Source organism: Podarcis muralis, chromosome 16 (assembly GCF_964188315.1).
Source record: "Podarcis muralis chromosome 16, rPodMur119.hap1.1, whole genome shotgun sequence".
NCBI lineage: Eukaryota > Metazoa > Chordata > Lepidosauria > Squamata > Lacertidae > Podarcis > Podarcis muralis.
Genome location: NC_135670.1, coordinates 40,190,211 through 40,214,961, shown reverse-complemented (window position 1 = coordinate 40,214,961; position 24,751 = coordinate 40,190,211). Strand labels below are relative to the sequence as shown.

Sequence of the window (24,751 nt, the reverse complement as noted above, 5' to 3'; positions counted from 1 at the left end):
CACACGACAGAGGACATTTAAGCTGGCTTTTGCAACAGGCATGCCAGCACCCCAGGTAGAACAAAGGACAGATTGGTGACGCAACCTCCGCCTTCCCTGGTGTTCATATGCTGCTTGGAGTCAGGTCCAAGGTTCTGGTATTAGTTTACAAAACCCTTTGTAACTTGGGTCCAGGATACCTTAGGGACCGCCTGATGCCATCTATCCCTACCTGATCACCTAGTCTTCACGGGAGCCACTGTTAGTGGTCCCCCATGGCTCAGCTGCAAGGCTCAAATCCACCGGAGCCATGCATTCAATGCTGCGTGTCCAGTTTTAATGAGCTGAACTGAGTGGGGCATTATGAGTCATGAGGGTGTGGAGAATGCGTGTATGAACTTAACAGCACTTAGTTTAATTTTTGGCTGCTATTTTGTTAATATTGTTTTATGGATTATAAACACTGCCTTGATTTGTTAATCAGATAATATGACCTGCTTTAATTGTGCTGTTTCACTTATTTTTTAGTCATTGCTTTGTTAACAGAGTAATTGTTTTATGGATGATTTGTTGATTATTCTATATGATTTATGCTGTATTTGTGATGTTTATTACATGTTCTAGCGTGTAATTATTATTTATTGTTTGTAAGCCACTTTCGGATTCATTTGAATGAAAATAAATGTAATAAGTCAAAATCAAATCAAATCAATTTTTTGGAACTCTCTTCCAGTTGACCTCAGACAGCTTCCCCTCCCTGTTGAAATTCCAGCACCTACTGAAGATTTTTTTAAAAATCCAGCAGACATTCTAACTGAAATCTGATTTTATAGTTTTAACAGATTTTTGCCCTTTTCTGCATTGCATCTTCTGTATCTTGGAAATGGTTGTAATGAAGAGGCATATTAATTTCTTAGATAACCCAAACAAACTTCTGGAGGACACCAGGTAGGCAGAGGCACATCTGTAAGAGGCTACTGTGATGCTTTGAGCTCTGCCCAAGGGCTATTTTGGGGTTTCTTCTGCAAACTTAGGTATTCATCCAACTTTGCTGATACCTCCCTGCTGCATGTGGATGGTGCTGTTTTGGCTACATAAGGTTTGGCACACAGAGGCTGAGGCTGTTATTCGTATACTATACAGCAAAGAAAGGGGATATGTGGTCCCCCACATGTTGCTGCACTACAACTCCCATAATCCGCAATCCACCAGGCATGCTGACTGGGGCAAATGGGATTTGGGAGTCCAATTGCATCTAGTGGGCCACAGGTTCCTCATCCCTGCTGTATAGGATAATAAACAAATGCAACTGTAATTGTTTCAACGCTTCAAAAAAGGAGGGAGTGGGGCAGGGGAGAAAGGGTGCCTAGTCTGAGAATTGCATAAGATGCAAGACTTTTAGTTGATCTTTGTAACCCAGTCAACAGTCCTGTTTCATGCTGACAAATTTTGGAAGTGCAGACAGATTTGTATGGTCCCTGGCCTTGTCAAGAGGGGTCAGGTTCTGATGCAAAGAACATGGCAGGCAGCGAAAGAGCGTGATTTGTCAAAGCATCACTATCTTCCTCTCTTGCAGCGATGGGGAACTGGTGGTCCTGCAGATATTGCTGGACCACAGCTCCCATCAACCCCCAAGCACTGCCCACACCGGCTGGGGCTGATGGGAGTTGGAGTTCGTTAAACATCTTGAGAGCTGCAGATGCTGCATCACTGCTCCATGCTGCTTTCACTCTTTTCCCCTCTGGAGCTGGAAGTCTGGGAAGCCTCCAAGAGCCAGGGCTCCAAGATTTCACTTTATCCCAAGATAAACACAAGGCATAAAAGGTTCCTTCATATGAATGTGTGCACAAAATCAGGGGGGCCTGTGGCTTAGCATCCCAAGTACCTAGTCTCTACCTAGAGGATGGGCATTTGAAAAGGGATGCTGACTCACCGACAACTCTGTCTCCTGTTTGCACACCCATCTTCCTCATGGCTGCTGCGAAGAGAGCGACCTGCTGCCTCAGCTCTTCAAAAGTCACCTTCACGATCTCCTCCTTGCCTTCCTCTGTGGAAGGAGAAGGGGAAAGTTTGAAGGAGGCAAGCCCCATCATTAGCAAGTTTACATTAGGATGCAAAGAACACCAGACAGGCGGGCGGGCGGGAGGGAGGGAGGGAGGGAGGCCATTGCAAGGAAAGAGTTTTCTTTTGCAAGACTTGGGCAGTGCCCAATGGGCAGCTGCAAAAGACCGCCAGGGAGGTGCAGCGGTTAGTGAGCTGGTCTAGAAACAGAAGATGGTAGTCACTCTAATTGTCTCATCACCCACGGATTTGTCTACTCCCCCTTTTAAAGAAGTCTAATTTAGTGGCCATGGCATCACCTTGCGGAAATGATTTCCCTCGTTTGGGATTGCTCCTTCTCACTTGAACAAACTGAAAATATTATCCAGTTTACCTAAGAAACTGCCTTGTGCCCAGAAAGGCCATTGGTCTATCTAGCTCAGTATTGTCTACACCAACTGGCAGCCGCTCTCCTGGGCTTCAGTCCCTCCCAGCCCTCCCTGGAGATGCCAGACCACACTGGTGGGGCAGGACAGGAGGGCACGGGTGGCAGGAAGATTCAAGGACAATAAAAGAAACATTTAAGCATTTCAGTGTAGGGTAGCCAGGACTTTTCTTCCAGCTGGAGCTGGAACTCCAGAACCTCTCAGGTGGGCGCCATTGCCATTCTAAGAGAACAAGGGAGAAGTTCATGGTGAGCTCTGGCACCCCTTTTTCTAGAAAAATAGCACTGAGTGTAGTGTAGCACAGTATCAAAATAATTATACAGTATAGTACAGTACAGTACAGCAGTGGCTTTCAGTCAGTGTGCTGTGGCACCCTGGGGTGCCTTGAATGATGGTCAGGGGTGCTGTGGGCAACGCTGGCCTCTGTCCCTCTTTCCTTCCCTCCCTCCTCTGATGCCCTCTCGCATCTCTGCCTCCCAAAGGCTTGCACAGCTGCTTGTTGCAGCAGCCCTGGCTACAAGTTCCCCAGGCGAATGGGCCTCTGGGGCTGGCCAGGGGGTGCTGATTGCCAGGAGCTGAGGCAGCCTTGGAGTAAGCAAGCAAGCGGACGAGGGAGCCCAGCCAGCCATTCTGCCAGCCCTTGCTGTTGGGAATGGACAGACTAGTGGGAGGCCAGGCAGACAGGCGCTGCGCTGGCCTTTCTTGTGCTTGCTGTGTGCAAGGCCTGCCTGGGAGCCTATCCAGCTTGCAAGCCCGGCAGCGCCCGCTGCTGCCTCCCAAGGTAAGGTGCTGGCCTCGTGTTCACGTTTGGCCAGTCTGTGTCGGGCCACTATGGCTGGGGGCATCCTCTTCCCAGGCCCCTGTGGGGCAGTGTGAGGAGGCACCTCTCTTGGGGGGGGGGGGCGGCTCAGAGACCAGGGATGGCAGCAGCGGCTACCTGGAGGACTCCCAAGGAGATGAGGGGAGGGGAGGCTGAGGGAACCCTCCACAAGGGAGGGTGTTCGAAAAAGGGAGAGAGGCTGCCAGCTCTGCCGGCAAAGGGTGACCTAACTGGGCTCCTGGGCTTGAATGATGGTCAGGGGTGCTGATCCCACGGCATGCCGCAGAAAGGATGTAGTTGGTCAAGGGAGCCATGGACTCAAAAAGGTTGAAAACCTCTGCAGTACAGTATAGTATAAAGTATTTTTTTTATTTGCAGAATAAAAAAGATACATTGGCCAGATCTACTCTGGTTTTGGCAGCCATTATGCCAGCCAGAGCGCAGTAAGGAAGGAGCTGGGGGAGCGGTGACCTTGCATGGGCCCTTGGACCCCAGCTCCCTTCAGCTCAGAGAGCAGGAATGGTGGGAGGCGCACCAGGCTGGGAAAGGCTGCGAGGGGCTGAGGTGAAAGCGCCTCAGCTCCCATGGTGAGGGCTGCAGCAGTTTCACCTGGCACCTCACCGGCTGGGGCCAATGCAGCTTTTTTCAACAGTGCGGTTTATCGCCATGATGTTGAAAACCCAGCTTTGCCCAGCCCTACTCTGGGCAGCTTCCAAACCATATAAAAACATAATAAAACAGCAAACACCAAAACTTCCCTATACAAGCTTCCTTCAGATGTCTTCTAAAAGTTGCATAGTTATTTATCTCCTTGACATCTCCTGGACGATGGGGGTGGAGACGCTCCTTCTGCTGCAAAGGGCCAAGGCCATTTAGGGCTTTCAAGGTCAGCAGCAACACTTTGACTAGTGCTTGGAAACCTTCTGAGATAGCCCATTCCACTGCCAAGCAGATGAAATACAGCTCCCACCCTCCCTGACCACTGGCCACGCTGACCAGGGCGGGCAGAAACCCCTGGATGGTCAGAGCTTCCACACGCTCGGCCCCAAAGCCCAGCACAAGCTGCTCTTCTAACCACAAGGAGGACAGAGCACCAGAAGCGCTACAAAACCTTGCTTGTGCAGCATTTCAAAGGAAGCGGTGGAAGCTGCTGCAGAGGTCTCCAGCTTTCCCAAAAACGGGTCTCCAAACACTTGGCAAGGACCGTCACTGGTCCTTCTGGGTGCCAGACTGCTTAAGCCCTGCTCTGACATTAAACCTGGAGCTATAAAAACCCCACGCCAGCTTAGCCCTTAAATCTCCTTAAGCAGAATAAAGAACCGGGAGGTGGAGGAGGAGGGGAACGATGCAGCCTAGCGACACACCCCTGCATCTTGCACACTTCGAGGAGGGATGGTACATCTGGCATCAAAGAGAGCCTGTGGGGAAATCCTGTTACCTGCTCATGATGCAAATCTGTACACACCCAGCTCCTTTAGCAAGGCTCTCAGCTTCCCCTGCCTCTACACACCACACTTAAAGCACATGGCTACCTGTCACAACCCCACCCAGTAATCCTGGGAACTGTAACTTGTTATAGGTGGTATGAGGGGTCAACCACAGTTCCCAGGATCCTTTAGGGGGAAGCCGCATGCTTTAAGTGTGTGATGCAGAGGTGACCCAAGTCCCACAAGGCTGTGTGACTCCACCTACCACCCCAGGATGTTCAGTCTCCTGCTCCCACTGGGCTCCTGAGCCAGCAGCAACACCTATAGGGAGGCAACCAAAGTAGCATCCAGGACCAGCCCAAGTTCAGAGTCCAAAACTAAAGGTCAGGCAAGAGGCAGAACAGTCCTCAGTCAGGGTCCAAGCTAGCGACCAAAACAGGGGACTGGGCATTTCTCCACCTTCCCTCTGGCTTGGGACCCATTTGGTCTTGATGTCAGAAGCCAAACCCATCCTGGATGGGGGTGGTCCCTCATGGGCCTCGTCAGAGGATCCCAGCTCCTCACCCCCAGGTGGCACCTGTCCTAGCCTGCTTGGTCTTTCTCTCAGGAGAACCCCCCTAGCTGAGACATGACATATGGCCTGACTGCCACCAATTGCCCCTGAGAAGTAGGATCGTTGAGTTGGAAGGCTCCTCAAAGGCCATCTAGACCAATCCCCCATGCAGAAAGGCCACCATCCTGCAGCAACCTTGGTAAGTGGTCATCTGCTGGGCTGCAACCCTTAAATGATTCGGAACTGGCGTGCCCAGGCAGGTTTCATGGGATTATTTGCAAGTCTGCATTAAGATGAAGACTCATCCAAAAAACCTGTCGCCATCCGTGATGGTTAATGGCAGCCTTCGCCAACCTGATGTGCCCTCCATTGGGCAGCTGGAACTGGTGGGAGCCAGAGTTCAGCAGCACCTGGAGGGCACCAGGCCGAGAAACACAGAGTTACAGGAAGGAAAAAGGAAGCAGTGCCCCCAAGCAACTGTGGGAACTAGGAGTTCTGCAAAGGGGCTGGTTACTTAAGACAACCAGTCTCCAGCAGGTGGGAGAAAAAGCCCCGAGGGGAGAGCAGGTTAGGCAAAGGGCTGCCTGACAAACTAGTTTGGGACGATTGCAATCTCTCTACAAAGCCTGCAGGGCGGGAAAGAGTCTCTATGGAAGTAGGTAGAAGCGTTTGGCAACAAGGGGAAGCCCAGAGCAAGTCAGCCCAACAGACACACTGCCAGGCTAATCAAAATACTCTGCCCCCCCCCCCCAAATTGGCCTGATTATTTTACCACTCCATGAAATGGGCTGCAAGTCAAGCAGATAAAGAGAGAGAGAAAAGGGAGTACAAATTCAACTAAGAAGAGTCTTCCAGAGGCAAAAATTACAATGGTACCTCGGGTTAAGAACTTAATTCGTTCTGGAGGTCCATTCTTAACCTGAAACTGTTCTTAACCTGAAGCACCACTTTAGCCTATGGGGCCTCCTGCTGCCGCCACGCCGCCAGAGCACAATTTCTGTTCTCATCCTGAAGCAAAGTTCTTAACCCGAGGTACTATTTCTGGGTTAGCGGAGTCTGTAACCTGAAGCATCTGTAACCTGAAGCGCCTGTAACCCGAGGTACCACTGTATAGAAAGAAGTGTTTTGCAATGAAGAGAAATATTGGTAGAAGCACAAGGTTGACCACTGCAAGTGATACTTCTCTGGCTGACTGTTGCTAATGTTTAGCTTACTGTTCTTTAATTGTATGAATGTGCGTGTTATTATAAATAAAGCACAATAAAACGACAGGAGCAGAAAACAGAGAGAGAGAGAGAGAGAGAAGAATCACAGGTGTCACAAGAGCAAAGATTCACAATGACTACTTACGTGCAGCATAGAGCGCAATTTTATCGTTTTCTTTGTGCTTTAAGAGGTTTTCTGCATAGTTCAACCTGCTGCCTTTAAACCACTCTGGAACATCTGCAATGCCCTTGGAAGGGTCAATCACCTGGTGGAAAAAAGGCCGGGCATCCTTAGGAACGAAGAGCTTCATGGTCATATCTGCTACTGGGGCGGAGAAGAGTTCCCACACTCCAAAATCCAGGCTGGCTTGTTTCCCCATTATCAGAATCCCACGTGAGAGACCACCGTGCCTCAAGGCCCATACTCCTTCAGGCATCTTCACTGCTACACAGCCTCTCTCAGTCTGGGGGACTCCCGGCAGCCCCAGCCAGCAAAGCCAACAAGACAAAGCTTTAGTTGTCTAGTTAGCAAGTTTTCTTACCTGCCCTTCACACGAGGTCCCAGGCCAGCTTAAACAAAAACTACCATTTTAAGACAGATTATTAAAAGAATACTGCTTCTATTTTAAAACACACAAACCCTTTCCAAAACTGAACAGAGCGATATAAATTCCGCAAGGGATGATGGGAGCTTCACTCTGACAGCATCTGGAGGTTGACAGGTTGGAAGAAGGCTGGTCTAGGGTTGCCTCGTCCCCTCTCATTCCAAAGTTGCCCCTTTTTTATCTCGCATTCAGTCATTTGGCCATGGAAATGGTTGCTTGCCCTGCAGTGGGGGGATAGCAAGCAACCATTACAAAAGCCCCACTTTTGCCCTGATTCCGCCTTCAGGACTGTGAACTGGGCACTAACAGCCTGACCCACAGCTTGGGCTCCATACTCACTATACAGTTAAAAGCAGTAGCGTGCTGAGTTAAACTGTCATGGCTTCCCGCCACCAACCAGGCAAAAATCCTGTAGTTTGTTCAGGGTGCTGAGTGTCGTTAGAGGACCCCCACCCTATTCCCCTGACAGAGCTAGTTTCCAGAGTTCCATGAGAAGAGGGCAAGGCTGTAGTTTGGGGGGCTAGCCATGTTCTCAGCCCTGGGTGAAGCCTCTAGAGGGGCACCAGCGAGGCTCCCAGCTTGCGGGCGGGCGGGCGGGGGGGGTCCTCTGACCATGCCCCTCCTTGTGGCTGCTGAGCACCAGAGTGACGCTCATTTGCAAGGGGAAGCAGGAAAACCTTCCTCTTTCACCCCGTCTGTTTCTGGAACTGTGTGTGAAAGAGAAATCCGAGAGAAAGTTGAAAAGGGAAAGTTTTGTTGCTTTCTTTCTTCTTCTTTTGCTTCCCTCAACATCTCAGAGATCAATTAAAAGTGGTGAAGAGATCAGAACACCACCTTCTGCCCTTTTTGGGAACAGAAGCACTTTGGAGTATTGCCTGCTTGTGTGTTCTCTCTCTCTCTCTCTCTCTCTCTCTCTCTCTCTCTCTGTGTGTGTGTGTGTGTGTGTGTGTTTGCATCTAGAGGACAACATACATGTTTACACCATGTGAATACATAAAGAGGGCACTGCTGCATACAATCGGCTACAAAAACTGAGTCCTCTGAAATTAAAATACCTGTAATGAAAGAAATGTGATGCTGAAATACAAAGCACTTTGTATTTATCCCTTCCTGGGATTTGGAAGGAAAATGTAGCCAATCCACTTCAAATTCTTTAATTGCAATGGTTTTTTAAAGAAAACTTGTTAAGTATTTATTCATATTATTCCTTAGACTCGCAGTGATCCCTGATCACTGGTCCTGTTAAGTAAGGGATGATGGGAGTCCCAAAACATCTGGAGGGCCAAGTTTGGCCATGCCTGCCTTAGAGTCTTAAACTGCATGCCTTTACTACTTAGAAGTAAGTCCCACTGAATTCAATGGAGTTTACTCCCAGGTAACTGTGTAAAGATTCTGCAATCTTATACTGCAATCTTAAGCATTTTTACTTAGAAGTCCCACTGAGTTCAATAGGACTCTCTAGCATGTGCCTGATAATTATCACAGTCTTTATTATTATTATTATTATTATTATTATTATTATTATTATTATTACATACAGTCATAATACTTCTTAGAATTTATCAAAAGATCTATTACGCTCTGAGAAGATCTACTTAAGGTTGAATGATATATACACAGATAATTTTACTATTTGGAGAGACTATCTCTTCTCCAGCCTGTTTCAAACTACTTTTTATGCCCTTTATGAACAAACGTGTTGAGGTGTGTGTGTGTGTGTGTGTGTGTGTGTGTGTGTGTACACACAAACACACGTGGGGGTGTAAGACAAACTGGGTGACAGAAAGCCTAGTTTTGGCCCTGGAAGAGGGGCTGACTGTTACACCATCACTCTGGGAAGGGAATAGGGGCCTCCTAACATCACTCAATACCCTTAAACTACAGCTCCCAGGATTCTCTGAGGTTATACACCTGTGCTTTAAATGTATAGTGCAGAGGGGGCCCCAGCCTCCCACTGAAAGGCCTTCACTTCAGTTTTCTTTCTCCCGCATAAGCCCAGAAAAGAGTAAAGGGTTCCCCATCTCTCCCCAATATTCTTGTGTTTCACTTTGACGTGGTGGAGCGGATTGACAACTGGCATCTCTCCACATGCAATGCACCACCTAATCTTGCTCCCAGCGCAAGCCAGGATTGCGCTGGTGCTTGAGACAGAAGGATGAACTTGACTCCATTCTTAGTCAGGCAAAAATCTCTCAGATCACTTGCTACAGGGCATCGTTTTAACTCAAATTGCTCACTGGCCCACCTGCAAAACCAGTTCCACAGACAGGACTTTCTCACCTATATGTTCTCCCTCATTTTGGGAACTCAAACCCTGTCCCCAAAAGTATAAAGGACTCACCCCATATGTCGTGTTTCTTTCTTTTGTTAAACATTTCTTTTGGTTTTTAAATACAAATACAATAACCGTTAAACACTTAACCAGCAGTACATCTAAGGGTGCTTGTTTTAACCATTGTCTTAACACATACACATACACATTTAAACATATTACTTAATGTAACCTCTCCGCTGAGAAAAATATCCCATTGCTTAAATGTGGTTTGAAGATCCACTTGCATCAAATTGCTTGTAGCAGATCTGATGCTGCTTTAAAATTAAAGGTCACGCTGATTTTTTAGTATGAGTGGTTACTTTACTGTTGCTTTTAAACTGTATTCTTGAACTGTTTAATTAGATTCTATAGATTGTTTGGCCTGGCTCAAAGATATTAAATTTTCAAAACTGTATCATGAATGTAATATAATATATGAAAAAAGAAAGAAAATTGTACAAAACAGAAAACCAAGGTTCACATCCATTACCTCATAAAACAAAGAACGTTATCAAGAGACTACACAATGAATTAGATGCTATAGCAAAAAAACCAACCTGATACAAAGAGAATACCAAAAAATATATATAAATACCAAATAAAGCCATATTTCATCAGCACTTGTCATCCCTGTGCTTGGCCTGTCATATAAGTAACATATGGTTGCCAAATGGAGGCAAAATCCAGAAGTTTAGCTGTACCCAAGATACATGTAACTTATGAGTCAATCTCTCAGAAATGAGACTAAACTTTACATTATTGAACAAAATGTTTACAGAAAAACCTGATTACTTCTTCCAGACCTGTGATATGGTCAAATAAGCTAATAGAAAAAAATTAAGAGGTTTATATCTTAAATCCATATTTGATCCATCAAAAACTGATAAAGGCCACAGTTTTTTAACTACTGTTTTTAAGCCTATGGTATATTATTGAAATGTGTATTTTGATGCAAAGCACCTGGAGGGTGGTTGCTCTGAAAGGCAGCCATGAAATGTTTTATATACGTAAAACACTGCACGAAGAACTTGTTCTCTGCCACTGATCCATGCATGCCCCACTGTCCGGTCACTGCTGGTCTCTTTAACCTCAGGGGCAGGTGGGGGAAGCCTTCGGCCCCACAGGTGCTGCTGAACTACAACTCCCACCAGCAGTTTCCCCCTTGTGCTTTGCTTTGCAGGCACAGCTCCAAGCCTTTGCCCCACCTGGTCTTTAGCACTAGATCAGAACACTCCGTGGGAAAGCCTATTGCCCTTTGCTCCAATTCAGCGCTAAACTGCAGGTTTCCCCAGTGGAAAGCAGTGGGGCAAATGGGGGCATGAAAGAATTCTTAGTCACTTAGCAAAATACTTGTCCCACTGGTGAAATGTTTTGCACTTGTGGAACACTGTTGTACAAGCAGGTTGTGGTTAACTTTGTCACACAATGTGTTCCTACTGTTGTGCAACTGTTGCACTGGATTTCTCTGTCGTGCAGCATTCAGACTCACACTTGCACTAGCAGAGAATGCTGGATGCAGTGCAAAATCTTTGAAATTAAAAACTGTGCTTTAATCATTACTCGTGTGTGTGTGTGTGTGTGTGTGTGTGTGTGTGTGTCTGTTTGGTGTATTTTAGCTGTGCTTTAGCTACAATTTTATTATGTGCACTGATTCCAAGAGCCTTTAGACTGAGCGGCTTGTAAATCTTTCAAAATAATAATAAATAAAGCAAGAGGATCAGATCCCTAATGGCTTACCTCATCATAAAGGCGGGAGAAGACAATCCCACTAAACTTCCAAAATTCTGCCCAGAAATCTGCATAGTGATTCACCGACCAATGGTACAATTCATTGTAGTTGGCTGTAGGGTAAATATAGACATCTTTATTTCAATGATAATCTATAACACAACGTGCAAGCGATCTGCAGCCTAAGATTTGGCTGCCTAAGGTTAATTGTTTCAGATTTTGCCATTTTGTTGTTATTGGGCTGTTTCCAATTTTATTCTGTTTCATTTGGATAGGACACAAAAATAATGTGTGCGTGCCCTATCTTCTTATAAACCGCTTTGGCTATCCTACAGAAAAGCAGGATATAAATATGAATCTTACTTCTTATTGGGACGTATGAGGAGTTAGGGGAGGAGTTGTACTATCTGGTGGGGGGCATGCCATGCTCCTTCTGGGGTAGTCTGTCCACCCTGGTTTAGTTCATTTAGTTCAGTATTGTCTCTACACTGAACAAACCTCTGGTCCGCACCCTGCACTCAGCTCTCACCTGTGGCTCCTAGAAGCTTGCAACAGTGGCCACCACACCCTGGGAAATGGCTTTGACTGGCGGCTAAACCAGGTGTGGGTAGCTGATGGGTCTCAAACCCTCAGTGACTTAGGGACTTCCCCTGCATAAGAAGACAGGCTCTGGAGGATTGAGTGGACAAGACCAAGAGTGGGTTGAATGGTCAAGAAGGCGGTTTCTGCACGTGCTGTAGAGGGAAATGTGGGGCAGATGGGGCTCATCAACCACCTAGGAGAAAGAGAGCTCTGATCCCAAACCTCTGCTGCCTTGTGGGGTATCTTCGGGTGAAGAAAAGGCTCAGGAACAAACCCTACACAAATCCCAAGTGCTCATACTGTTTTAAATGTATGCGGCTAGTGAGAAGGTCCTTTCCCTGCCCAACTCAGGGCCAATCGATATAACGCATTATGATAGCCCCCAATAACTGGGCAATTAGTCAATGAGAGAACTCCTAGCCCAAGCCACAGACTGAGGTGCTAACTGTCTTTGGGCAAGGAGTCACATAGGAAGTTACCTTATGCTACGTAAGAACACTGGTTCATCTAGGTCCATGGTGTCTCTACAGTAACTCTCCAGAGTTTCAGACAGGAGCTTTTAGCCAGCCCTAGCTGGAGACGCCAGGCCACCACAAGACTTCACCGCTTCACAATTCCAATCTTGGCTAAACTGGGAAAGCCACCTGCTTCTTTCTCTCTTCTTCAATAAGTCATTAGCTCCCATATTTGCTTGCTGATAAATGGTTAATATTGCCTTCTCCCGTCAAGACACCTGAGGATCTTATGGAAATCAAGCAAAACCATGTGTCCTTAGCCATTATAAAAGGCGGAGGTCAAACAAACAACCCTTTTGCTGCTTTCCTAGGGAGCAAAAAGCTAGAGAAGGTGGACTGCGGGTGGGTGGGGGCAGGACAATTAATCTTTGGCTCTGATGGTCTGGGAGATATGCCCCAGGTCCGCCAAAGAGCCAACCTCCACATTTGTGGGCCTTCAGCCTCCTAAATACGAAGCACAAACAGAAGATGCTAATTTACTCAGTGAAATGAAGAGGAAAGATGCTACAGAGACGAAAAAGCAACAGGGTTTCGAGAAGTGGAGCTTAAAATGAGCTCATGACCCAGAGGCCACCAGGCTGTCCTCACACTGTCTGAAAATGACACAACAGTTTTAACTTACGGTAGTTGTAAGGTAGTTGTAAGTTTAATGGAGAAGCAGAGAGAAACAACAGCCCTCCACTTCGGATGGCAGGTTTTGGGTGCCACGGACATTGCATTGGCTCTTGAAGACACACCAATTTAGACAAGCATTCTCCTGACCCAAACTTCCGGTTTTAATTGCCGTTTTTACTGTTGAACTGTTTTAATGGCAGTGTGCTATTGCACACTTTAATTGTGGGTGTTTATTTTAATGTTCTGGTGGAACTGCTTTATTGAGTATTCTAATTATGTGTGCTTATCTTTCTCATAATTGGTTTTAAAACCAGTAAACCTCTAAAAAGCCACTTTGGCAAGTAAGCAGTATATGATATACAGTGGTACCTCGGGATGCGAACGGAATCCGTTCCGGAGCCCCGTTCGCATCCAGAAGCAAGTGTAACTAGCGACAGAACATCTGCGCGCGTGCACCGCTTTTCGCCGCTTCTGCACATGCACGTAACATCATTTTGAGCGTCTGCGCATGCGTGAGCAGCAAAACCCAGAAGTAACGCACTCCGTTACTTCCGGGTTGCCGCGGAGCACAACTTGAATGCGCTCAGCATGAAGCATATTCAACCCGAGGTATGACTGTAATAAAGGTAAAAGGTAAAGGTACCCCTGCCCATACTGGCCAGTCTTGTCAGACTCTAGGGTTGTGCGCTCATCTCACTCTTGAGGCCGGGAGCCGGCGCCGTCCGCAGACACTTCCGGGTCACGTGGCCAGCATGACAAGCTGCATCTGGCGAGCCAGCACCAGCGCAGCACACGGAAACACCGTTTACCTTCCCGCTATAAAGCGGTACCTATTTATCTACTTGCACTTTAAGGGTGCTTTCGAACTGCTAGGTGGGCAGGAGCTGGGACCGAAAGACGGGAGCGCACCCCGCCGCGGGGATTCGAACCGCCGACCATGCGATCGGCAAGTCCTAAGCACTGTGGTTTTACCCACAGCGCCACCCGCGTCCCACATGACTGTAATACAAATGCCATAATGTGGCACATGGACAGATCTGGACCAGGGCAGAATCCACTTATTTGTTGGTTGCTTTTCTCACAGAGGACCCAAAGCTGCAGCCAAGGTTGAGCAAGATGATCGTTTAGCCAGCAGCTCCCGTTAGGGCAGCACATTCAGCCAAACTTGGCTCAGCGCAAGAGGGCAGCAAAAAAGCCAGGGGAAGAGCCAGGGAGGGAGGCCACAAGCTCACATGGTCCTGCTACACCACAGCTTAGGTCTCTATACAGGGGGTGTTGTTGGCTTGTTTTGTTCTGGTTTTTATTATGCACTTTGTGGTCTTATTCTGTATTTTATATGCCATGAACAACCCTAAGATCTTCAGGTGAAATACAAATTTAATAAATAAAATTAAAATTAAATATCACTGTTATCAGATACTGAAAATATTGGCCCATGTATTATGAGTCCCTTCAGTACCGGCAAGGCCATTGGTGACTAGAGTTAAGTAGCCCATCACCAGAAAAACAGAACAGAACTGTTTGCCCAAGGAAACGCTCTTTTCAGTTACCTGGTAACACGGTTGTCACATCTACATTTATCGCTGTGAATCTTATTTTTTAAACAAATAAACAAATCTCTGGGGGAAATTGTTCCAAAGAAAATTGGAGGGGGAGACTGAATACCTGAATAAATAAATATTTTCAAGTGCCCAGCTTCCCTGTACTACACCCTTTATTGGAGCCCACCAATGCAGACAAGTACAGGGTTCACATTTGTGACTGAACAAGACAGGAGAACCGCTGCAAGTCCAGGGCTTGCGATGGGTTTTCAACAATGACAGGTTCTCAGAATCTGTGGCCAGGCCTCACTCAGGCCTACATGAGTGCAAGAGGGCGGTTGCTCAGCAGAAATGGGGAAATACTCTGCACATGCTCAGAGCATTATAAGCCCCATTTTTAATTCTTCACAACAGTTTCTTTAAAAGGGGCATGGGTCTGAGCTAGGAACAGAAATGCTAAGCTAGCACCATTAAAGTGAAATGGTCAAGGCCAAATGCAGAAACGTCACTGAACGGAAGAGCGCCCATAACCAGCCTTGAGATGCGCCCCAGATGCTTTTGGGCTGCGCCTCCCCTCAGCCCCAGCCAGCCTGATGGGAGTTCTAGTCCAAGGCATCGGGCGGCCACTGCTCTGCCCAGCAGCTCACGGAAACCCCCAAGCGAGGCGTCGAGGCAGCAGCCCCCCCCCCCGAGATAGACTTCCCCTGAACGCGGAGGCTCCATTTCGCCCCAGTGGCCAACTGGCGGCGGGCGAGACCCGGCGCCCGACGAAGGAAAGATGCCCCGGCAACGACGCTTCATCTGCGGGACGCTTCCTTCTGTCCCTCCGGCGGCAGCCCAAGAGCCAAGCCTCGCCGCCTGATGCCCAAGCCCCGGGCAGGCGCCAAGAGGGCAGCTTGCGCCCAAGCGCAACGGCGCCATCCCTGCAGCCCCGGCAGCAAAGACTCACCCAGGGGAATCCCGTAGGCAGCAGCTACCGCCGCCCGGAACTGGTCCATATTGGTGTTGCGCTTGGAGTCCGGCTCCCACATCACCTGCGATTCCATGATCTCCGGCGCCCCAGACATGGCGAGGTCGCGCTTAGCTCAGGCAAGGGCTGCTGCTGCTGCTGCTGCTGCTGCTACAACGCACCGGCTTGAATCCCTGCCGCTTCCTCGCTGGGCGAGTGACTGGGGGGCTCCGCCTCCTGCAAGCAGCTTTTCAGGGACAGCTCACCTCCCATTTCGCCGGTAAGCTTCCGCCAGGGCTGATGATGGAGGAGGAGGAGGAGGAAAGAGTGCATGCACGGAACTAGGTCTATTTTTCAATGCAAATAAGGGCGGGGTATAGAAAGCGGTGCATTCACAGTAGCAGTAGCTGCCAAAGGGATTAGCGTAAATCTATCTATATGTATGTACGTTTATAAAACCGGATCTATGACTGTAAGTATATAAATTGTGCAATGCAATGTGTATATACATGCATATGCCTGTGCATCTCCTGTACCTCTCTGTATGTGTCATGTGTGCATATACAGACACATCTACAGAAAAAGAGATGTAAAAGATTTTAGCATGCACCTACCTCAACTGCTCTGTTGTTAATCAGAGACAGCTACAGCCAAAGTGACAGTAAATACAAGCAGCAACCCCCCGCCCCCAGTTGGGGAAGTTGGAATTAAAGGCAAGGGAGCTTTATTTAGGGCAGGCATAGGCAAACTCGGCCCTCCAGGTGTTTTGGGACCACAATTCCCATCATCCCTGACCACTGGTCCTGTTAGCTAGAGGTCGTGGGAGTTGTAGTCCCCAAAACATCTGGAGGGCTGAGTTTGCCTATGCCTGATTTAGGGCATTTCTTCTGCACTCCATGCTTACATTGGCTTTGGACCAGTTTAACTGATCACGGTTCTGCCCCCAAAATAATTATAGGGATTGTAGTTTTAAAGGGATGCTTAGAGGGCTCAGATGGAGGCAGCCACCTTGCTGAAGTGAAACGCCTGGATGGGAGACCACCCTTGAAAGATGGAGCAGAAACAGAATTTCTAAAAACCCTATGAAAATATGCTATGTGGGATCAGTGGCAGCCTGGGTGGTGAGGCAGAGCCAGACTCCTGACACCGGGGTCACTGCTGCTTACCTAGACAGGGTGTGGTGGGCAAGGCAGGAGGGTGTATTCAATGCTAGTTCTGCTCAAAGTAGACTAAGGTTACTTGATTTTTTTTCAATGAATCCGGGGACACTTTAAATAAATACTACATGTTCAGGACGTTGATGCTGCAGCGGTGGCACTTTTACCCCTCTGGAAATGACTCCTAAGTAAGTGCAGCTTTAGAGAGCTCAGAGTGTCCCCTTTCCCTTGCAAATGCATCTCCCAGTTTCCTCAGATGCAAGGGTGACTTCAGGAGTGACTCAGCTGTCCTGCAGGTGCGCCCTCAGGCTCCAGGCTGGGCTGCAGCCAGTGTAAAGGTGAAGCAATATTAAGAAATAGTGCATCTCTGCAGCTGCCAAATCTCCTGGAACCCAAATCCTTGACCACAGGGAGGTGAGATTATGAGCACAAGGATGAGCACAGCAGAGCCTGGTGGCCCCGGTAATTTAATAGATATTGAGCCTCTTCCTTTTGCTGTCTATTGTACTTTCACTTGGCCCTACAGGACAAAGTGAAGTGTGCTGAGAAATGGGGCGATTCAAACTTGAAAATGGGGAGAGAATCATAGATTCATAGAATTGCGGAGTTGGAAGGGACCCCAATGGTCATCTAGTCCAACCCCCTGCAATGCAGGAATCTCAGCCATAGTGGTAGCTTAGGTTAATTCGTTCTGGAGGTCTGTAAACCTGAAACTGTTCTTAACCTGAAGCACCACTTTAGCCTATGGGGCCTCCTGCTGCCGCCGCGCCGCCAGAGCACAATTTCTGTTCTCATCCTGAAGCAAAGTTCTTAACCTGAAGCACTATTTCTGGGTTAGCAGAGTCTGTAACCTGAAGCATATGTAACCTGAAGCGTATGTAACCCGAGGTACCACTGTAAAGCATTCACAACAGATGGCCATCAGCCATGGATGCAAAACTCATGAATGGGGTCTGTGATAAAATAGCTTACGCCAACTTTTGGCTCCTTTCTATGAGATTTAACTCCTTCCCCTGAAGAACCTGAGGAAGATGCTAAAGCCCTGAAATTTTATGTTAAAACCAAGACCTGGAGACACAGCCTCTGAGCATTCACAGAGTATCATTCCTACACCACAAATATGTATCTTTTCATACACATCTAAGTGGTTTAAGGGGGGTGGGTAATGAATGTAAAGGCAGAGAATGAGGTTTCCATAATGATTTGACAACTCTCTTCCATGCTGCTCCTGTTTGCTGTAGAATAATAGTAAGACTGCTCTTCCTCTCTAGGCAGCAATGCTCTATGGTAGTGGCACCTAGACTATAGATGAAATTTTAGTCAATAATTACAAGGGATATGGAGTGAAACTGCAGCTAAGAACTCTGGAAGCTTTTCATGTGACCTAGCTGGATTTTAATGTGTAGTTTCTCCTACCATGGTTGGCAGCCATCCTTCATGTCACCCCCTGCATGTGATGCCTTAGTACACAGATGTGCAGCATGGCAGAAAACACATGCATAAGAGCAAAGCCGTTGTCTCAAATACTCCCCTTGCTCCAATTCTGACATTTGGCCAAGAGGATATATTTCTGGTTGGCCCAATAAACTTCTGACTAGGTAACAACCTCATCTAAGAATATGGCCAATATATTTACCTGCTGTTTGACAGATCAGGCTTTTTCTTGCACATGTCATGATCAAAGTGATCATCTGGTTAATTTTGTTATTAAATTTGCTTTATCTTGTTATTTTATGGCTTGTGTGTTTGAAGCACTGCTGACTGTGATCCTTTTAGCACAGTTCTCTTAACAAACAGCTCAGTCATTTGGTGGGAGGGCAGATTAATCCCCTGTTTCAGCACACCACAGTCAGATTAAGCAGCCATTGGCTGACGCTTGACTGGTTCCACATCAGCCCAGCGCCAGGAGCATGCAACATCTAGGGAGCAAGGCAGAAGCTGACACAAGACCTGGCCAATTGCCTGAGATGTTGAAGAAACTCACCCCGGGAAGACCAATGAGCTGGAAAGCTGAAAGGAGGTGTGACCAATCAGAGAGGCAAGCTTGATGGTCGGGCAGAGGATGGTAAGCGCATGTATTTTGGTTCCCACATAGGCGGATGTGAAAAGGCAAGGCTGAGCACTCAGGGAGGTGTTTGCAATCACTTTGGCAGCAGTCACTGATTGCTACAAAACACACACAACCCACTGAAGACAGAGGGAAGCAATAGACTTTTATTTCAACACAAGTCACACAGGTGGGTGGATGTGAAAGGAGTACAGTGGTACCTCGGGTTAAGAACTTATTTCATTCTGGAGGTCTGTTCTAAACCTGAAACAGTTCTTAACCTGAGGTACCACTTTAGCTAATGGGGCCTCCCGCTGCCGCTGCGCCTCTGCTGCATGATTTCTGTTCTCATCCTGAAGCAAAGTTCTTAACCCAAGGTACTATTTCTGGGTTAGCGGAGTCTGTAACCTGAAGCGTCTGTAACCTGAAGTGTCTGTAACCTGAGGTACCACTGTATTGGGGGCCAACAGGGTATTAGCAAACACTGTTCAGTGGCTACTGATTGCAAGTACAGCCAACTGAAGTCAAATAAAGAGAAAATTTATCATAAAGCAGGATGACCAAGGTTGTGCCTGGCAAAGGAACAGAGACAGTATGACCTAATGGTTGAAGCTTTAGATTAAGGTCAGAGAAACACAAGTTCTAATCCACATTCTGCCACAAGCCTCACTTAAAAAAATATTGTATGGTGGCCTTGGAACTGTCAGTATATTTCATTCTAGCCTAACTCACAGGGGCTGGGGGGGGGGGGGGGTTGGTGAGAATAAGATGGGAGGTCAGGGCAGAGAACCATGCGCACTGCCCTCAGTTTCTTGGTTGAAGGGGGGGAAGTCCTAAATAATAAGAACCTTGGTAGTTTACTGCCTATACATGTCTACTCAGAACTAAGTTCCATTAAATGTGGCTTACTCTCAGGGAAGTGTATATACGATTGCAGTCTTAGGCTTTATTAATTCCATTCATTAGTGCCTTCAGGTCCAAGCCCTCACATCACAACTTACAGAGAGAAATAAAAACACTAGAATATCAGACAGAAAATGATATGTTGAATGGATACAGGCAAATTGAAAAAATGGAATGATATCACCTAGGCTCCCTTAAGGTAAAGCAATAGCCAAACATTTTAAAGGTTCTTTTGGAATCCCGATCCAAAGGGGCCAAACAAATGTTTACTGCTAATCTTTGCTGATCCACACTATAGCTTTAAAGCACATCCAATGGACATTTAAAGCCACATGAGTCCCCCTCACTCCAAAATTCCTGGGAACTGTAGTTTGTTGAGGATGCTAGGAATTATAGCTCTGTGAGGGGAAATAGAGTCCCCAGGATTCTTTGGGGAAAGTCATGTGTGCCCATTGGATCCGCCCATAGTGAGGATCTGCCCAATGTCTCCTCCAGGATTTAACCCAATTACTTGCAGGTCCAAGCATTGTGCTCCCCAGTCCCCAAGCCCAGAAAATTAAAAGACCATTGAGACTGGTTTGAATCAAAAAAGGCCACAACTTTATTAAAAACAGATGAAAGAGATTTGGCTTGGGCATGGGGCAATTAAACACCTCAGGCCCGTCTGCCGGAAGTGACGCATAGGTCAATCTGGACAGGGATTCCTAAGATTTATATCACATAGGGTGACCCCTGCAGGGACCACTGTCTGGGGGAGTGTCATTGGCCCTGGTCCCTGGCTGGGCGTGAGGACATGGCAAGTCCCCCGGATCCCTTTAACAGGATACCCGAGTGCTTGGAAGGGCAGGCAGAGACTACAACCTCCCCTCCATCCAAGACAAGGATTGCCCCAATGCCCAACCCAGTTGTGACGATTGCTATTAGGTAGGCAAAACCACCAGGCTGGAGCCAATTTCCCTGGTGGGCCAATTTCTCCCCTGACCCAGAATACGGCGACAGTCGTAGCCACAGCAAGGTCCTTGACCAGTACCTTGAACCAAGGCGGGGGGGGAGACCCTGGCGAAGGAAAAAAAAGCAGGTTCCCCAGGTGTGGGCTGTTTAAATGGCCAGGGAGCTGCTCCGTCGACTCCGCCTCCTGGCCCAGCCCGTGTCTGAACCTGCACCCCATTTTCTGATCCCAGGAGCAGGCTAGGATCCGGCTCCAGATAAGTGGTGGGGGCCCACACCCCCTATCAGGACAGGAAGCCGATGCTGCAATTCCTTTCCCGGGGACTTAGGAGAGTGTCTGTCACCCACAACACCACAGCACCAAAAGGGAGCGAGCGGACTTCTACAGGCAATTGTTTTATTAAATATGAAACTGAACAGAATTTTGTTTTATTTTTAGATCCTATCTTTCCTCCAGTGAACTCAATGCAGTACACATGGTGCACCCCCAACCTCATCTGGTGGCTGCTTCAGGGTCACCCAATGAGCTTCATATGGGATTTGAACCTGTGTCTCTTTGGCACTAATCAAAACATGTCAAGCCTTCCAAGGAACCCTTTCCACATACGTTTGACTGCTGAGGAACAACTCTGCATCTGTCTGTTTAATTCTTTTTACAAATTGCTGCCCATAAAATATATTGAAGCCATTACTTTCTGTACACCCAAGCAGGACTTTACTACATATAGCCTGGTGCAGACTTTGTAGAATTGCAGAAAGGTTGGCTGCAGCACATCTCAAAGTGGACATCTCCTGAATGGTAAAAACATAGCTACTACTATACTGTTGACAATTTCCTACCTTTCAATTGCTGGAGTACTATTAAAATGCAGGAAATTGTCAGTAATCTAGTTTATATTTTTTATCATCTTGAGAGGGCATATTTTGATATATAATATTTTAAAATATATAATGCTACCTGCTTTGGAATAGTTTTTTTTAAATGATATTTATTACTTTTCAAACAATTTCAACACAACACTACAAGAAAAAAGAAAAAAGAAAAAAAGAACAATACAAATGCAATACAAAAACGCTACATACAAAACAAAACAAAAACAAACAAAAACAATTTTAAAACACCTCAAACATTTTCCATATCCTATCTTTCATTCGCTTATTTCCAACGAGCTCCTCACACCTCCCTTTTTGTATTCCACTTCTATTTATTGTTTCAGCAATTCCTTTCCATCTTCCTCTGTTTTCTATCCTATAATTATCTTAACACATTCTTGCCTTATTTTTTCCTTTAATTTTCTATTAATCTATTTATACTTAATTCTTTGTAACATTTCTACTAAAGCCATATAACTTCATTCCAACATTCTTCTAACATTACTCAATTTTACCATATTTCTATAAATAGTCTTTAAACTTTTTCCAGTCTTCTTCCCCCGACTCTTCTCCCTGGTCCCGGGTCTTGCCAGTCTTTTTCGCCAATTCCATCTAGTCCATCAACTTCATCTGCCATTATCCAACACTTCAGTGCTTTCAAGAAGCAGCCATTCTCTCAGCCAGCAAAAAGCAGATGGTTCACAACAAAGTTTAGGGGTCTAGCAGGGCACGTCCGCCTCCTTCTTTGGCATCCGCCAATATCTTAAATTTTACTCGTGCCTTCCTGCCCTGCCAAACAAATCTAGAGACGTCCCTCTGCCCCCTCCTGAGACAATCCATCCCATCCAAAGCTTGCAATGTTCGAAACAAAAGCTTTTGCTTTGGAATAGTTTTAAAGATGCTTTTGTTATTTTATTGCTTGTTGTGGCTACCCTGGGCTCCTTTGGAAGGCCAGGATATAAACTGAATAAATAATAAATCTGTATCTCACATGTATCTGTTGCACTTGAAGTGCGAAGTATAAAATCCTTCCCTGACCAAAGCAGCAGGACATTAACAGATGATCAAGCATAGCTTTTAACCTCCTGAAAGTAGCTTTGTCAGTGTATGTGCAGCCAAGAGCATGTGTGCATGGTTACGCATTACTGTTCTACCCCACATTGGGAGATGCTGATAGGGGATAGAATGGCAAAACAGTTGCCTGTGATCAGGACCCTAAACAGAGGTGGCACATCTCATGCAGCAGATTTTTGAAATTTGCTGCTACAATAGCAAGCCCTCTCTGCCCACATCAAGGTGCATAGTAGCCAAAGTCAGCCAAATAATTTTGGCAACTGAGATAGAAAATTTCAGCAGACCCTCTCTGGACAGTAGCACCACAAAAACAATACATTAAATCAACAACCATCTGCTGCCTGAAGCTTCACTTTGCCTGATTTGAGGGGGTGTTTGAAATATTCCACTGTTTGAAAATATCAATACTGTAGCAGAAAACCTGCTCCTGAACATCTACTTCTGGGCAGAGGTGCATAGTATTATACTCTTAAATTGCAATCCTACACTCACCTAGGAATAAATAGCACTGAAGCCTTTTCACTTACCTAAAGGTACCCCTGCCCGTACGGGCCAGTCGTGTCCGACTCTAGGGTTCTGCGCTCATCTCACTTAAGAGGCCGGGGGCCAGCGCTGTCCGGAGACACTTCCGGGTCACGTGGCCAGCGTGACGAAGCTGCTCTGGCGAGCCAGCACCAGCACAGCACATGGAAACGGCGTTTGCCTTCCCGCTATAAAGCAGTACCTATTTATCTACTTGCACTTAGGGGTGCTTTCGAACTGCTAGGTGGGCAGGAGCTGGGACCAAATGACGGGAGCTCACCCCGCCGCGGGGATTCGAACCGCCAACAATATGATCGGCAAGTCCTAGGCACTGAGTTTCACTTACCTACCACCAGCTATTTTGGTAATTTTATTGATATCTTATATTCTGTTATGTTCCACACACTTATTGGTTTCTTTATGGACTTGTTTTGCTTGATATGATCAATGTTATTACAGGAAAACTCAATAAAACATTTAAATTAAAAAAGCTAGAACTGAAGTAGTTAATTCTGACCTTTGAGCAGACATGTTTAGAATTGCACTGTTAAGATGAAATCCTGCATGTACTTACCTAAGAGTAAGCCCTGATTAAATCAGTGAGGCTGACTTCTGAGTCATGTAAGATTGCATGGATTGGCTGCAGTCCTATACTCTTTTATCTGGGAATGTGTGTCAATTAAGACAGTGGGGCTTACTTTTGAGTAGACATGCAAAGAATTGCACTGAAATCCTGTACCCACTTGCTTGGGAATAAACCCTGAATATATCAGCACGGTTTATTTCTGATAACATCTACTGTATTCACTTATCTGGAAATAAGTGCCATTATTCTGAGATAGGTATAAGTATAGGTTTTGTATTTAGGAAGGGCTGGAACAGGCACCCAACTTTTGGCCATCCAGATGTTTGGACTACAATTCCCATCATCCCTGACCACTGGTCCTGTTAGCTAGGGATCATGGGAATTGTAGGCCAAAACATCTGGAGGGCCAAAGGTTGGAGATGCCTGGGCTGGACGCTCAGTGATGGAGTATCTGCTTTGCCTGCAGAAGGTCCCAGGTTCTGTCCTCCTGGCATCTCCAGGTAGGACTGGGAATGTCCCCCGAGGTTGGGTGGCCACCTGTCATTGGGAGGGAGTTGGGCTAGATCACCCTGAGGGTCCCTTCCAACTCTACAACTCTACTATTCTAAACACTGCCTTTCAGTGTTCACAATACTCAGCTAGGTGGACCCAGAATCTGACTCTGTATGAGGCAGCTTCCTATGTTCCCAGGACTGCAGCATATCAATAAGATCCTGTGCTCATTTACCTGGGAATATTTGGGTTACTTCTGAATAGGCATGCACCGGACTGCATGTTAGGCTGAAATTCTAAGGCCCATGGAAGTAAATATGCAGGGCCAGTGCTATCACGAGGCCTGCTAGGCAGCAGCTTACAGCTCAAGACCTCGGAGGACGCAGTACTGATCTTTGAGGGACACGGCTTTATACAGAATAGTTTTTTATTGTGTCTTATAAATAACTTGCAAATTTCAGCACTTGACCTGAAGGAATTAGTAACAAAATTAGTAAAGGAAAAGGCACGCACAGTGAGATTTCCATGAACCTGAAATCGAAACTTTTAAGAGACTTAAATTTTAACATCACAATTCACAACATTATTCAAAATGATTTGTGTGCCAAAAACATTTTATTTTGTATTTGAAGAAGATAATCAAAGATTGTTGTGTTACATATTATTGAAATTTTAAATAAACTTTGCAGTTTTAACCTTTGCACCTTTCTTTTTTCCCCCTACAAGGCATCCATTTTTTGAAAACTGAAGCGAGTTTTTATTTCATTTTTTTAATTATTATTAATATTATTTTGGTGGGGTGCAAGTAGGTAGCCTTGCCTAGGCTGCAA

The 24,751-nt window shown here is 46.5% G+C and overlaps 1 protein-coding gene across 1 annotated transcript in view; it reads right to left on the bottom strand.

Annotated features, from left to right (window-relative positions):
* Positions 1-15,584, bottom strand: part of AACS (acetoacetyl-CoA synthetase) — a 56,707-nt gene extending 41,123 nt beyond the window's left edge. Inside the window, exons 1-4 of the mRNA XM_028709357.2 lie at positions 15,320-15,584; positions 11,127-11,230; positions 6,616-6,736; positions 1,913-2,026 (exon numbers count right to left, since the gene is read on the bottom strand). Of these exons, the coding sequence (XP_028565190.1) occupies positions 1,913-2,026; positions 6,616-6,736; positions 11,127-11,230; positions 15,320-15,437 (457 nt within the window). The 5' untranslated portion in view covers positions 15,438-15,584. The remainder of the gene's footprint in view (positions 1-1,912; positions 2,027-6,615; positions 6,737-11,126; positions 11,231-15,319) is intronic.
* Positions 15,585-24,751: the final 9,167 nt, after the last annotated feature.